General features: G+C 40.7%; 1 protein-coding gene across 1 annotated transcript in view; it reads right to left on the reverse strand.

The window, feature by feature from the left end:
* RNF150 (ring finger protein 150) overlaps nucleotides 1-12464 on the reverse strand; it is a gene marked incomplete at its 5' end in the record, with an annotated part of 242760 nt that overhangs the window by 39636 nt on the left and 190660 nt on the right. The window contains 2 exons of the mRNA XM_019521834.1: nucleotides 1866-2076; nucleotides 10232-10328. Of these exons, the coding sequence (XP_019377379.1) occupies nucleotides 1866-2076; nucleotides 10232-10328 (308 nt within the window). The remainder of the gene's footprint in view (nucleotides 1-1865; nucleotides 2077-10231; nucleotides 10329-12464) is intronic.

Here is a 12464-nt window from a genome sequence, read left to right on the forward strand (position 1 = left end):
GGGCAGTGCTGGTCCCTGCTGTGCAACCTGGCTTCGCAGGGAGCAGAGAGATGGAGCAGTGTGGGGCAGGCAGTGGAAAATAAAATGAGGTTCAAATGAAAAATAGCAAAAGCAGAGACAGCGCGAGCTGGGTAGAAGCAGTGAGGAGACCCCGGAGCAGATCTCTGCTTCCTGCAGAGCTAGGTCGTGCTGCAGGGACCAGCACTGCCCTGCCACACAACCTGGCTCTGCAAGGAGCAGAGATCAATGCTGGGGTCTCCTCGCTGCTGCTGCCCACCCTACGCTGTCTCTGCTTTTGCTATTTCTCATTTGGACCTCATTTTATTTTCCTTCTTTTTCCATTCACAAAAAGTAATAAAATATCTAAGCAAGGGTGATGACAGTGATGATTAAAATACCTACAAGCCTAGGATCTTGGCAAGTCCTGTACCTAAACTAGTATTTGTCACGTTCTTGTATCCTAGGTCATGCAGGCACATGGGTGTTTTCTGCCCACAAGCACACCCATGATGCAAGCACACATACACCTGCATGTGCATATACACATAAGTATAGATTAACTGCTCAGAAAGATGCCTTTTAGTTGCCTTTCACTTTTGGACAAAAGTGAGAATTTCTAACACTCATTTGAACTAACAAGCTTTTTTTTAATGTAAGATGTTATTTAGGGAGAGGGGATGGTATTTGGGGATTGTTAGTATACATGTATCCATTTAAAAAGTAAAAATTACTAGGAAAAAACAGGGTAAAAACATCTATTACTGCTACTATGTTTTCTTTTTGGACAAACAACTAGTAAACTGTTACTTGTTGAATTTTAAAAAATATCTGTTTTTCAGTATAGGCTTTCTGACCAATACTCCTTTTGAAAAGATGAATAGATATCAATAACATGAGCCTGTAAAACTCCAAGTGATATAAAGAAAATAATGAAAAGGCATAAAGAAATTCAACATATATTGTTTCTGAATTACAAAGTTAGGGAACATACAATAGAGAAAATGTTTATAACCCCATCTTTTGTATTATGCTACTGAAGCACAAATAGCTTCCCATTTTAAGTATATCTGGAATTGCTAAACGTCCTCCTTCTCCTAGCTACAATCAGGTGTCCAGGACATATGCCACACATTTAGTTTAAAGCTTGACAGATCTGGGAGTTGCAGAACACAACACTTCTGAGATGTGAATGCCTCAGAGTTAATGATTTGCACACAAATGGCTCAAGCTCAAATAATCAGTTACTAATAAGTGACTTCTGAGAATAAATAATAAGCAAGAACTAAAGAAAATCAAATTCAGGAATTAATATATGAATAAGTAAACAATGGCAGTATTTCCTTTCTATTTTTAAGAGTGTCACGTGATTTGGCCACCCATGTAAAAACAGTATTTTGAATTAAGCCAGACAAGGAGAAAAGGACCAGCTCAACTAAGCAGAAAATGCATCTAACAAGCATATTAAACATACGAGCTAGAGCATAAGTATAGGTTATCATAGAAGAACAAGGTGAAAGAGTTCACATGTACTGAAGTAAATTCCAAAGATGACCATAGCACTTCAATCTATTGCTTGTTGCTTTATATAGTTTGTTCAGAGATTCTTCAGTTTTATTTTGCTGTTTATCATATTTAATACATTCACTGGTACAGTGTTGGGAAGGGTGTGATGGAGTAGTATTACATGATACTCAAGGTTGCCACTTTAAGCCAAGTTCCTTATCTCCTCTAGATTTCAGCCAAATTTAAAGAAATGAAAACACTCCAGGGGAAAAAATGCCCTCCAAAACTTGCCTTGTTATTTCAGTTTCTGCATAATGCTTTTAGATGACAAGTAGTGCAAACTACTCAAAGTAGAAACTTACTGCTTGTTGTGAAGTTACCCTCCCCAACCTGGGGAAAGGGATCTACATCCTGGATGACTTGTAACACTCCCACGGTCCGGACAGGAGGATCCAAAGCTACGGAGCTTTCATTCACAGTTATATCACTAGCTCCTGTAATCTGATTGGTTGGAGGTCCACCTATGGAAGCTTCAAAATCTGGAGGTATATCGTCTATGCAGTCTGCATTTGGCTAATGGAAATAAAAAGAAGAAACTATGAGCTTTCATAGCACAATACATTTAATTTCCTCTGCACCTTTCTCTTTAAATCATTTACCTACTGCTAATAATGCCACCTCACCGATTTCAATGGCACCACTTATGAATATTTAAAAGTTCCAGCCCATAAATGGTAACATCCAAAAAATACACAGTTAGTTTGCTTTCTGTGTACTTATATCCTCCTAATAGCATATGTGGTAAGACTTAAGAGTATGTGGAGAAATGTTTATCACAAAAAAGTATTACAATCTATAATATATTTTTCTCTCAAAATTTGGTGAAGTATGAGGTCAAAGATGAGCACATTTATGCAGAGTCAGATTATGAGCATAAACCCAGGCACTCTATGGAAGTGAATTTGTACCTTCTAAATCATTCCTTTCCCAAAATAATACCATATTTTCTCACATACAACACATACCTTTCCCTCCAAATTGAGATTAGTGTTTTAAGCAGGGAAGCTGATTTTCTGCCAGGGATAGAAGAACCCTGCTTTGTTTCCTGCTCCTCAGTACAGCAGCTATTATATTACTATTCAGGGCAGTTGAATAGTAACAGGGAGAGAGGGAGTCAATTGACTTAATGACTCTTTGTTCTTGACTCCACAGGTGTTAATGATCCTCTCTCCTTTTTAATGGTCTTGATGTTCCACTACCCAAGCTAACCTTTTAAAGGGCATTTTTGCTGTCTGGTAGCTGCCTCTGGTCTCTCTCCTGCTATTTCAGAGCCTTAGCAACTCTTTAGCTCTCTTCAAAAATCATCACCCATTGAGACTAATCCTCAGCAGCAGCTAGGGATTCAGCTTTAATTAATGGGAAAGGAAGAGGGAGCTAGCAGAGGATAATGCTCTGCCTCTGCTCTATGCTGCCATAATTCTGGAACCATCTCTTTTTCCTTCATTCTGCCTTTCAAAACCAAAGTGTGTATTATATTCTGGAACAGGATGCATGTGTGAAAATACTGCATATTCTACTGAGTTGGTATCAGAGTTTGTAGTAAAGATAGAGAACTGACAAGCATTACTAGTGGGCACATACATTTGTGTGTGGGAGAAAAAGCAGAATAAAGAGAACTGGCTACATAATGGAAAATATTTATGATGTTAAGGCTGCTGGTAGATGTTGATGTAATTGTGCAGTTGGGATCTGAAAAACTTTATGCCCGATTCCAAAAATCAAAAGTCCTGCCACACCAGAAGTTCATGACAGAGCGTGTGATTTTTGGGATCAGGTATAAAATTCCTGTCCCCAGCTGCACAATGGCTGGGGGTTGGGAGTTCTCCAATACCCAGCTGCCCACCCTGTAGTATCAGCTACAGCTTTAAATGTCCCCTGCACAATGACATGTTAAGTCCTGTGCAGCAGGGAAGAGGGCAGCTCCAATTTTCAGGTGTAGGACCTAGGGATGCCTCTGTAGGATCTGCCAGTGGGCAGCCTCAGGTCTTGGGTCCAGGATTCAAGGCTGCCCTATGCCCAGTGCCAACAATCAGGTGTCCAGAACATAAGCCACACATTTAGTTTAAAGCCTGATACAAACCAGATGTGGAACATCTTTGTGGCTGGTTTGCCATTTTATCCCACTAAAAATTCTTTGAACATGTAGCATATTATGATTTATATTGTGATTACCATGTTAATATCTGCCTGGGCTTTATATTTTGCCTATAATGTCATTTATTGCTCTTAGCTGAAAATAATGGAAAAACAATAATTTCAGGAGCTATATGCTATCCTCAGTCTTCCCAGTTCTGTAGTCTCAGACAAGCCAAGTATATTAAAAAAAAAACAAGAATGCACAAAAATAAAACAGAAGTTTCATCTCCAAACTAAAACTCATGACATATCCAGCAAGCACGTGACAATGCCCTGAAAGAAAAATGCTAGATAGCTTGCTTCTGTTTTTAAGTGCTGAGATTTCTACTAGCTTTCTCTAAGTACCGCCTCATGAATTAAAAAGTGATGAACAAACTAAAATAAAATTCTAGCAATCTTCCAAGTATTTCTGTGTGGGTTCCTCCCATGTTTGCACAAGGGTGATTACTGGAAAGCACCTCCATTAACATTAGTAGCTGTTGTGTTAGAAACTGCCTACCTACAGCAACAGGAAAAATATTTTAATTCTACCAACAAATATGCCATATCATGTCAGCAGAGGTGCCATATTTCCTTTTCTCCACAGCAAGGATATATACAATTTGTTCCCCAGAAACAGATTCTTTATGCTGTGGTATCAAATAATGACAAAGAAAACTGAAGGGGATGACGGATGAGAAGGTGCATTCACATCCTGCAAGTAGAAAGAGGAACATTTGGAACTGCACGTACCCAGACACACTGTTAAGCTTAGGAGTTACCAAACACTTACAGCCAACATTTTTAATATATTTAGGTTTATAACCTCATGAGGCCCTTCTGTAAATCTCATTAGCTGCCTGCTAACATCTTAAGACATCTAAATTCCTCCGGCCCTTATGATCTGACTCAGCCAAGTGCATAAACATGTGCTTAACTTTAGGTACAGGAGTAATCCTATTGAACTGAGTAGGAGTGAGACTATTTCACTGTATAAGGTAAAGCATATGCTTAAGTGTTCTGCTGGATCAGGATGTTAGAAAAGTTTACCCTTTCCTTTGAATTTCTTGTTTTTTTTGTTTCTTTTACTACATCTTTTCTTTTGCCATAGTTTTTAATGAAACATATGTGTATTTAAAATGCTCAGATCATTTTTTTTTGTTCACAGACTCAAATTTAGGATAAACATTAGTACATAACTAGAAAATTAAAAAAAGCTAGTTCACAGGCAGGCAGAGTCAGAGCTGGAGAAGAGATTAAATAATGGCTGGCACAAAGTCATACTGAATCTTCAGGAAAAAGAAATTCTACTGAAACCCATTTAACTGGTATTCTTTTGAGTGCAGCAATGCATATTTTAGTTTTATAGGCACAATCAAAAGTTGCTGGGCACAAACATAGCTCCCCTTCCCCCATTTTTCAGTGGTTGGAGAGCCCATTTTAGTTATAAATACCTTTGAAATGTCATAATAGAATCAAATTTGGTTTAGAGTTCTAAACAATTTAACAAAAAAAGGCTGTTTTTTTTAGCATTGTAATTACAAAAATGCTTGAATTATTTTTTCCAGTGATTGATCCCTGCTCTCTGCCCTGGTATCTGCATTTCCTCTCTGAGAACAGGACTCTATTCAGCAACTTTTAAATCCTTAAAATAGGAAATTCCAATGAAAAGCTAGACAAAACATTGAGTAGTGATATTTGGGCAGCTTTAGTTCAAGCAATTCATACTTTCATTCATGCATTTTACTTTTACTTTTGTATTAAGTAACAGACTTTAATAATAATGATATGAAGCACTGTTCTTTAAAAATCATTATTTGTGACTCTCTTTGTCTGAATGACACAAGTACATTAGGTAAGTTTTGTTTGTTGTATTGGCTTCTCTCGTCCCCTATACAGGTGCACCCCATGAGTCTGATCCAGAGCTAAGCTCACTGAAATCAATGGGAGTCTTTCCTTTGGCATCAGCATATTGTGTACCACGTTTTTTATGAAGGGCTCCAACTCATCCAATCTACTACAAGAAGTGCAGCATATTTAGAACACATTTAAAGAAAAGAGGAGGACTCAAAAGAGAGAATTTTTTTACATTATCATCCTGAAAATGAGGTAGCTCTTTGAAATTTTAAGACAGGAGAGTCACTTTAAATACCCTGATGCAAAGATACCAAGCTTTAAGAGCACATACAGGTACTAGCACAAGGATGTAGGCCAAACTTGTACTGACCTAAATGGTGGTGAAGGTTTGTAATGGAGGTCCAATTCAACAGACAGGAGCTGAGAACATGAGAAAATCTGGCTACTTACATTAAAACCTTATTTCAGGATGACACTTTGAAAATCTTGACTATGAAATAGTTAATTGTGTCTAAACTGCCAAATTTTCATGCACTGATTAAAAATTTAGATCTACCTTTTTAAATCCATTTTAATTAGAAAATATTTTGCAAAATATACCAATAAGCATACAGTTGGCAGGAAGATAACATATGCTGCAACAGCTGAAAGTACTGCCCATAGTTAAATTTTCCCAATATTTCCCTTCATAAAACATGGTCTGGAGTTGCTTTTCACTTTAACTACTTAGGCTGCTTTCTTCCATAATAGGCATATGCCTTCAGCCTATGGCTGAGTTTTTTTGGAATCCTATTGCTTTGTCCATTTTAAACAAAATCCTATAACCACTTCATTGCGAAGCTCTAGTACTGGAACACTTTGGACCAGGGACTGAAATTTGGCAAGCTGATGGCTTTGTGCCAGGAATGTGCCTTCGGTTGTGCCTGTGGAGTTCCAATCAGATTCATCCAAGTGCAGAATATATGGAATTCTCAATTCACATATGCTCAGCAGAGATCTGTTACCATTTGGCAACTGTACAAGCAAAGCAGAAACAGAAGGTCTGTAACCACTAGAGCACTCCCCTTCTCCTGAATCCAGTAATCTGGAGTCTCTGCAACCCTCTGCTGTCAGTAAATTGGTCTAAACTTCTAGGACAAAAGGTGTGTCACTTTCTTTTTACTGCCTGGTCCACATAAATGGTAACAGCCTAACCTTAGCTGGTACTCCAGTAGCTTAAGTGATAGAGAGCCGTGATATAGATCCAACAGCCCTAACTAGCTGACAGTCCATGTGGTGGTCAGCATGGTTTCCAAATGACGCAATGAGTTTTTTCAGTTTTGTTTCTAAGAAATCTGGGAAAATATATTTAAAAAATTATGCAAATAAATAGAATAAAAAAATTAAGATTGCAAAATTGAAAATGAAGTATAACCTTCATTTTCTCCCACTGGGGCAACTGCATGGTCTCTATTGTGATTCTATTCTTTATTTAAATGACACACACTGCTTTACCTACAGAACTCCTGCATGGCCAATGCTCACTCAAAGAATCAATCAAGGGTATAAACAAGTATAAACATTAAAGGTGCATCAATACATTGGTCTGATATCAGATCGGCACCAATATAAAGAACATTGATTGTATCGGAATTCAGCCTAACATGGCCGATAATTTGGCTGATAAATGCCTATGCATGCACACAGCTGCAGCGCAGCACATAGGTAGCGAGGAGCACAGCCCAGCAGCATAGAGAGCTGCATGCAGCTGGTAAGTCTGTCGTGGAGGACAGAAAGGAGGGAGGGAAGGGAGTGCACTGGCAGATGAATGCCCTCCACAGTGAGGGAGTGGGGAAGGGGTGGGGCACGGGACAAAGCTGTGGTTCGTCTCGGTGGTGCGGGGGGGGGGCAGCTCCCACTGCTGTATGCACCCTGGGAGGGCACGGGAGGGGGGGCAGATGTGTCCCCAGATCTGTGTGGGGCAGGGCAGGTTGGGCTGCAGGGGTGCCAGCTTTTCTTGGTGCATGGGGGCTGCGCTCAGAGCAGTAGGTGGAGCATGCTCAGAGTGCACCCTCAGCAAGTTTACAGATGACACCAAGCTGGGGGGAGCAGTAGATACTTTGGAGGGTAGGGCTAGGATTCAGAGCGACCTAAACAAATTGGAGGATTGGGCCAAAAGGAATCCCATGAGGTTCAACAAGGACAAGTGCAAAGTACTGCACTTAGGATGGAACAATCCCATGCACTGGTACAAGCTGGGGGCTGACTGGCTGGGCAGCAGCTCTGCAGAAAGGACCTGAGGGTTACAGTGGACAATAAGCTGAATATGAACCAACAGTGTGCCCTTGTTGCCAAGAAGCCTAACGGCAGACTGGGCTGCATTGGTAGGAGTGCTGCCAGAAGCTCAAGGGAAGGGTTTATTTCCCTCTATTCAGCACTGGTGAGGCCACATCTGGAGTACTGTGTTCAGTTTTGGGCTCCCCACTACAGAAAAGATGTGGACAAATTGGAGAGAGTCCAGTGCAAGACAACGAAAATGGTTAGGGGGCTGGGGCACATGACTTCGGAGGAGAGGCTGAGGGAACTGGGCTTCTTTAGTCTACAGAAGAGAAGACAGAGAGCGGATTTAATAGCAGCCTTCAACTACATGAAGAGGGGTTCAAAGGAGAATGGAGCTAGACCATTCTCAGTGGTGGCAGGTGACAGAACAATGGTCTTAAGTTGCAGCAAGTGAAGTTTAGGTTAGATATTAGGAAGCATTTTCTCACTAGGAGGGTAGTAAAATAATGGAACAGGTTACCCAGAGGTTTTTAAGAGGTTTTTAACCAATGGTATCCAGGTCACCTTGGAGTTTTTTAAGACCTGGCTAAACAAAGCCTTGGCTGGAATAATCTAGTTGGGGATGATCTAGCTTTGAGCAGGGGGTTGGACTAGATGACCTCCTGAGATCTCTTCCAACCCTAATTTTCTATGATTTCATGTTTCATGGTTACCAAAGTTCCTCAGTAGCACTCAGGAGAACGTGACTGTACTCCTGCTTCTGCCATACAATTTGCATGTGGTGTTGGGCAGGTCATGTAAATGAGAATACATTCTTTATTTTCTAGAATCTGAGTCACAACAAGTCACATTTGCAGACGTGCTTGCCATTCAGAACTAGAACTGAAGTAAATATGAACTGTACTAAGAACATAAAAAATGGTAGATGATACCACACATCTGAAAAATCAGGCCTAAAGCTTATCAAACTGGGCACTCAGAATTATTGGAGACTTGACTACATCCTCCATGGGTAAAATTCAGATAATAACTCTACCTTACTTCTTTGGATTCTTGTGAAGCATTCAGCTACTGCAGTAATAAAGCCACTGACAAAAGGAACAATTCTACATTCAGCACAGACTGCATGATGTGGAAATAACACATGGTGTCATACACTGAATGAGGATAAAATCAAATATTGTAAAATTGCTCACTAAGTGAGTACTGCCTATCTTGTGCACTAAGTCAGGGACCCCATGAAAAAATAATTGTATGATCAAGTAATTAGAGTATAACACAATGCTGAATTGCACAGGCAACCTTAATTCTGACATTTCCTAACCTCCAGATGCTTCAGATTGTAAAATTAATGTTCTTTTCATGTTTTACTTTGTGGACAATATATTTGTATATTAGAAAAAAAGCTTATATATAGTGATATAATAATAATTTCATAGGCAGTTTTAGTTTTGATTGTTCTAAGCTAATTAACACATCTGCATGGTTTTTTTTCCTTCTGCATTTTTCCATAGAGTAATAAAACATCACTTGCTACCAGCCATGTTTTTCATCCCAGTAGTCTGTTTGGATTATATCTCTGTGACAGTTCATTGCTGCACTTGGAGGTAGCTACATTAGTTGTCATAATTTGTTCATATACTCTCCTTTGTTTTGCCACAGCTCGCTTGTGTAGACACAGATATATAAAACTGTGCAGACATAGATATATAAAACTGGCATATTGCCATCTCTGCTTGGGGATGGTATTTGGAGCAGCTACTAGTCCACCAACTACCAGTGTTTCAGCTTTGAACTGTACAGTCATAAGTTACTTTTCCACCCAATGCATAGATGGTTTCATTATTGCTGGAGGAGGCACTGAACTTTATAATACCTGCTTTTAGCAATACTGGATATATGCAACATCTGAATTTGAAAATTCAAGTATCAGTTCAGTTTGGTTTTGGTTTTTTTTTGCAGATTTCTAAACAGCTCTGAATGTACTGGGTGACAAACAGTCTAATGTGTCCTTATATCATATGATTCACTCCATGTTTAATTATTTGGGAGAAAGGTTTCATAAGCAGGAAGCCTACTGCAACTATGCTGTAAGATAAGGGATGGGACCAATCACAGAAGGGCCATAAATCTGGTGATCAGCATTAGAGGCGGAAAAGGTCTACTTGAGAACGTGGAAATCCATCCAAGTCCTTAAACAAATAAACACCTTCAACAAACTAAACCACACGCATACCCACCCCCAACCCTTCCCAACGGGTGGGTGTAAAGAATGGGAAGCAAAAATGGAATGCATTATTCACTTGCGCCCCCCAAATAAATCAGCGTACCATAGCACTAAGGGTGGTTTGAGAACCTAGACAGAGAAACAGATCGGCATGTGCCCAAGCAGGAAAGGTTTTCACTTTGTGGCTGGTCGGCCACGTGCCATGCTTACCGGAATCCCTAGAGCTTTTAGAATGTTCATTTTACACATAGGGCAGGTGCGATGGTCTAGCAGCCAGGGATCTACACAAGATTTGTGGAACAGATGCCTGCAATGAAAAGCAAGATATTTTAAATTCCCATCCTCCTGAACAGAGGTTAAGAGTTTTTCAGTGAGTCCAAGCAGTCTCTTTTGAACTTGGTCAAATCTGGGGGTGGTGAAAGTGCGGTTTTGTCATATGCGAGAGGCTTAGAAAACGGCATGGACACAGTATAAAATGACCTTCCCTTTTATCTCATTTAGGTATGTGCACAGCCCCCTGCCAGTGCCAGCAAGATGTATACAAACTAGAGATACCAAAAAATAAGAACAAAAATAGTATGTTACATGTATGCAGCAAAACAACTTTCTTAAACCGTTATAGACTGTAAGCTCTAATACTTGTAAAGACAATGCGACTGGTAGTAAAGGTCAAATCACACAGGTCTCTAGTGATGGCCCCAGAACACAAACGTGATCCCACAATCATGCTTTGTACTGCCTCACTTTTTGTGGGAAAAATGTCAAAAGGCAAAGGCAGCGAAAAGACAATACCTAGAAGAAAGAAAAATAAGAGCAAGAAAAAGTAAAACCTCTACTACTTTTATTTTCCTGCTCCTAGACCACCAGCTATTGAAATGAAGCACTCTAGCTGTATATTTCTCTTCCTAATGTATGGCTGATGCTGTTCCTTCAGCCAGAAAAAGATGGCCAGTAAGACAATGAAGGCATCTGGATGCTGCAAGGCATCTTGCTCACATTTTATCCAGTTACAGGCAGCATAGTTTCTTGACCATGAGTCTAAGGTACCTACAGCCGCCCAACCAAAAATGAGGCTGTAAAAATCAACATTTAATGCAGTATTTCCCAAACTTTTGATACCTGGGACACACTTTTTTCTGGATTAAAATTGGCAGGACACTTCATTCTTACACCCAAAAAGGGGTGGGTGGGGGTGTGTGTGTGTGTGCGTCTATAAAGATCTAAATATTTTTTTTTCTTCCAAAACATATATTCCATTCCCTTGCCAGAGGAAATCACACCACGCTGAGATTTATTATTAAAAAAATTGACATTAAAAAAATCTTTCTTTAAGCAAAGGGTTAGTTTTTATACCAGTGGCTCTCAAGGCTTTTATCCTCAAGCCCCCTCCATACCTTTTCTGAATTTTGCAGCACCTGAGTTGAAAATCACTGAGCTAGATCCAAATTCAGAAATATCTGGAGGGGGGCCTTGAGGCTTAAACAGTTGAGAACTACTAATCTAGCTGCCTGGTGCCACTTAAGGGCAGAGGGGGCAAGACCTCCCTCTGACGTGCCCTGCTCTTTCCCCTCTCTGTCCCCTTTCAACCCCAGGTCTGTAGCTCAGGGGGCAAGGGCAGCCCCTGGTGTTCAGGTTGCTCCTACAGGATTTCACACGCTGGTGACCATCCCTGTAGTCCCTCTGAGTGTGGAAGAAATGAAGGGGACAAGCTGAGCGGTGCATCCAACAGCCTGCCTGCTTGCAGCAGAGCATGCTGCTGGGAGCATGGGGGAGGCTGGCCCAGGGGCTGCCTGGGGGCAGGGAAGGCAACAGCAGCAGTAGCGGCAGTCCGCAGAGGAGCAGCTGCAGGTGCTGTTGGGGTAGCTGAGGCAGGTGCAGAGTGGGGAGGAGAGCAATTCCCTCTTCACACGGGATCCTGTATTGCACTGCTGTGGCTCTTGCAGCACTCCTTTCAGAACCACTGATCGAATGCGTACATTTTATGGATGCCTTTGATTCTTCTCGGGAGGATGTGCTGTGGGGTGTGGAATTCAAGATAGCCAAGGGAGGAAATCAAGAATTCCCAGGGTGCTCAGTGAGGAAATTATCTGCTGCCTTTGTGTCTGATTTTCAGAGATTTTCCATAAAGGGAGTGCCTACGCATAGCCTAGTGGGAGCTCCTCACTCCTTTTAATTACTGCAACATGTGCAGCCTTTTGGCCAGGCTTTGGCTGGTTTGTTTGTAAGTTATCCTGCAAATATTTTAGTTGAGGGGAATCTATCCCCAGGAGAGAGGAGGTGTCCATATGCCCAGATTTTCATGAGGGAGAACCTGACTGCAGCTGGACAGAGGTGTGTTGAGGCAGAGACCTGGTCTCAGTTTAGACTCTGGAGCAGAGGCCTCTTCTCCTGAAAGTCAGAGTATTTTGTAAAAAAAAAAAATAAAAAAAAAAAAAAAATTTTT

This window comes from Gavialis gangeticus, unplaced genomic scaffold, assembly GCF_001723915.1.
Source record: "Gavialis gangeticus isolate Ggan-Ray unplaced genomic scaffold, GavGan_comp1, whole genome shotgun sequence".
NCBI classification, from domain to species: Eukaryota; Metazoa; Chordata; order Crocodylia; family Gavialidae; genus Gavialis; species Gavialis gangeticus.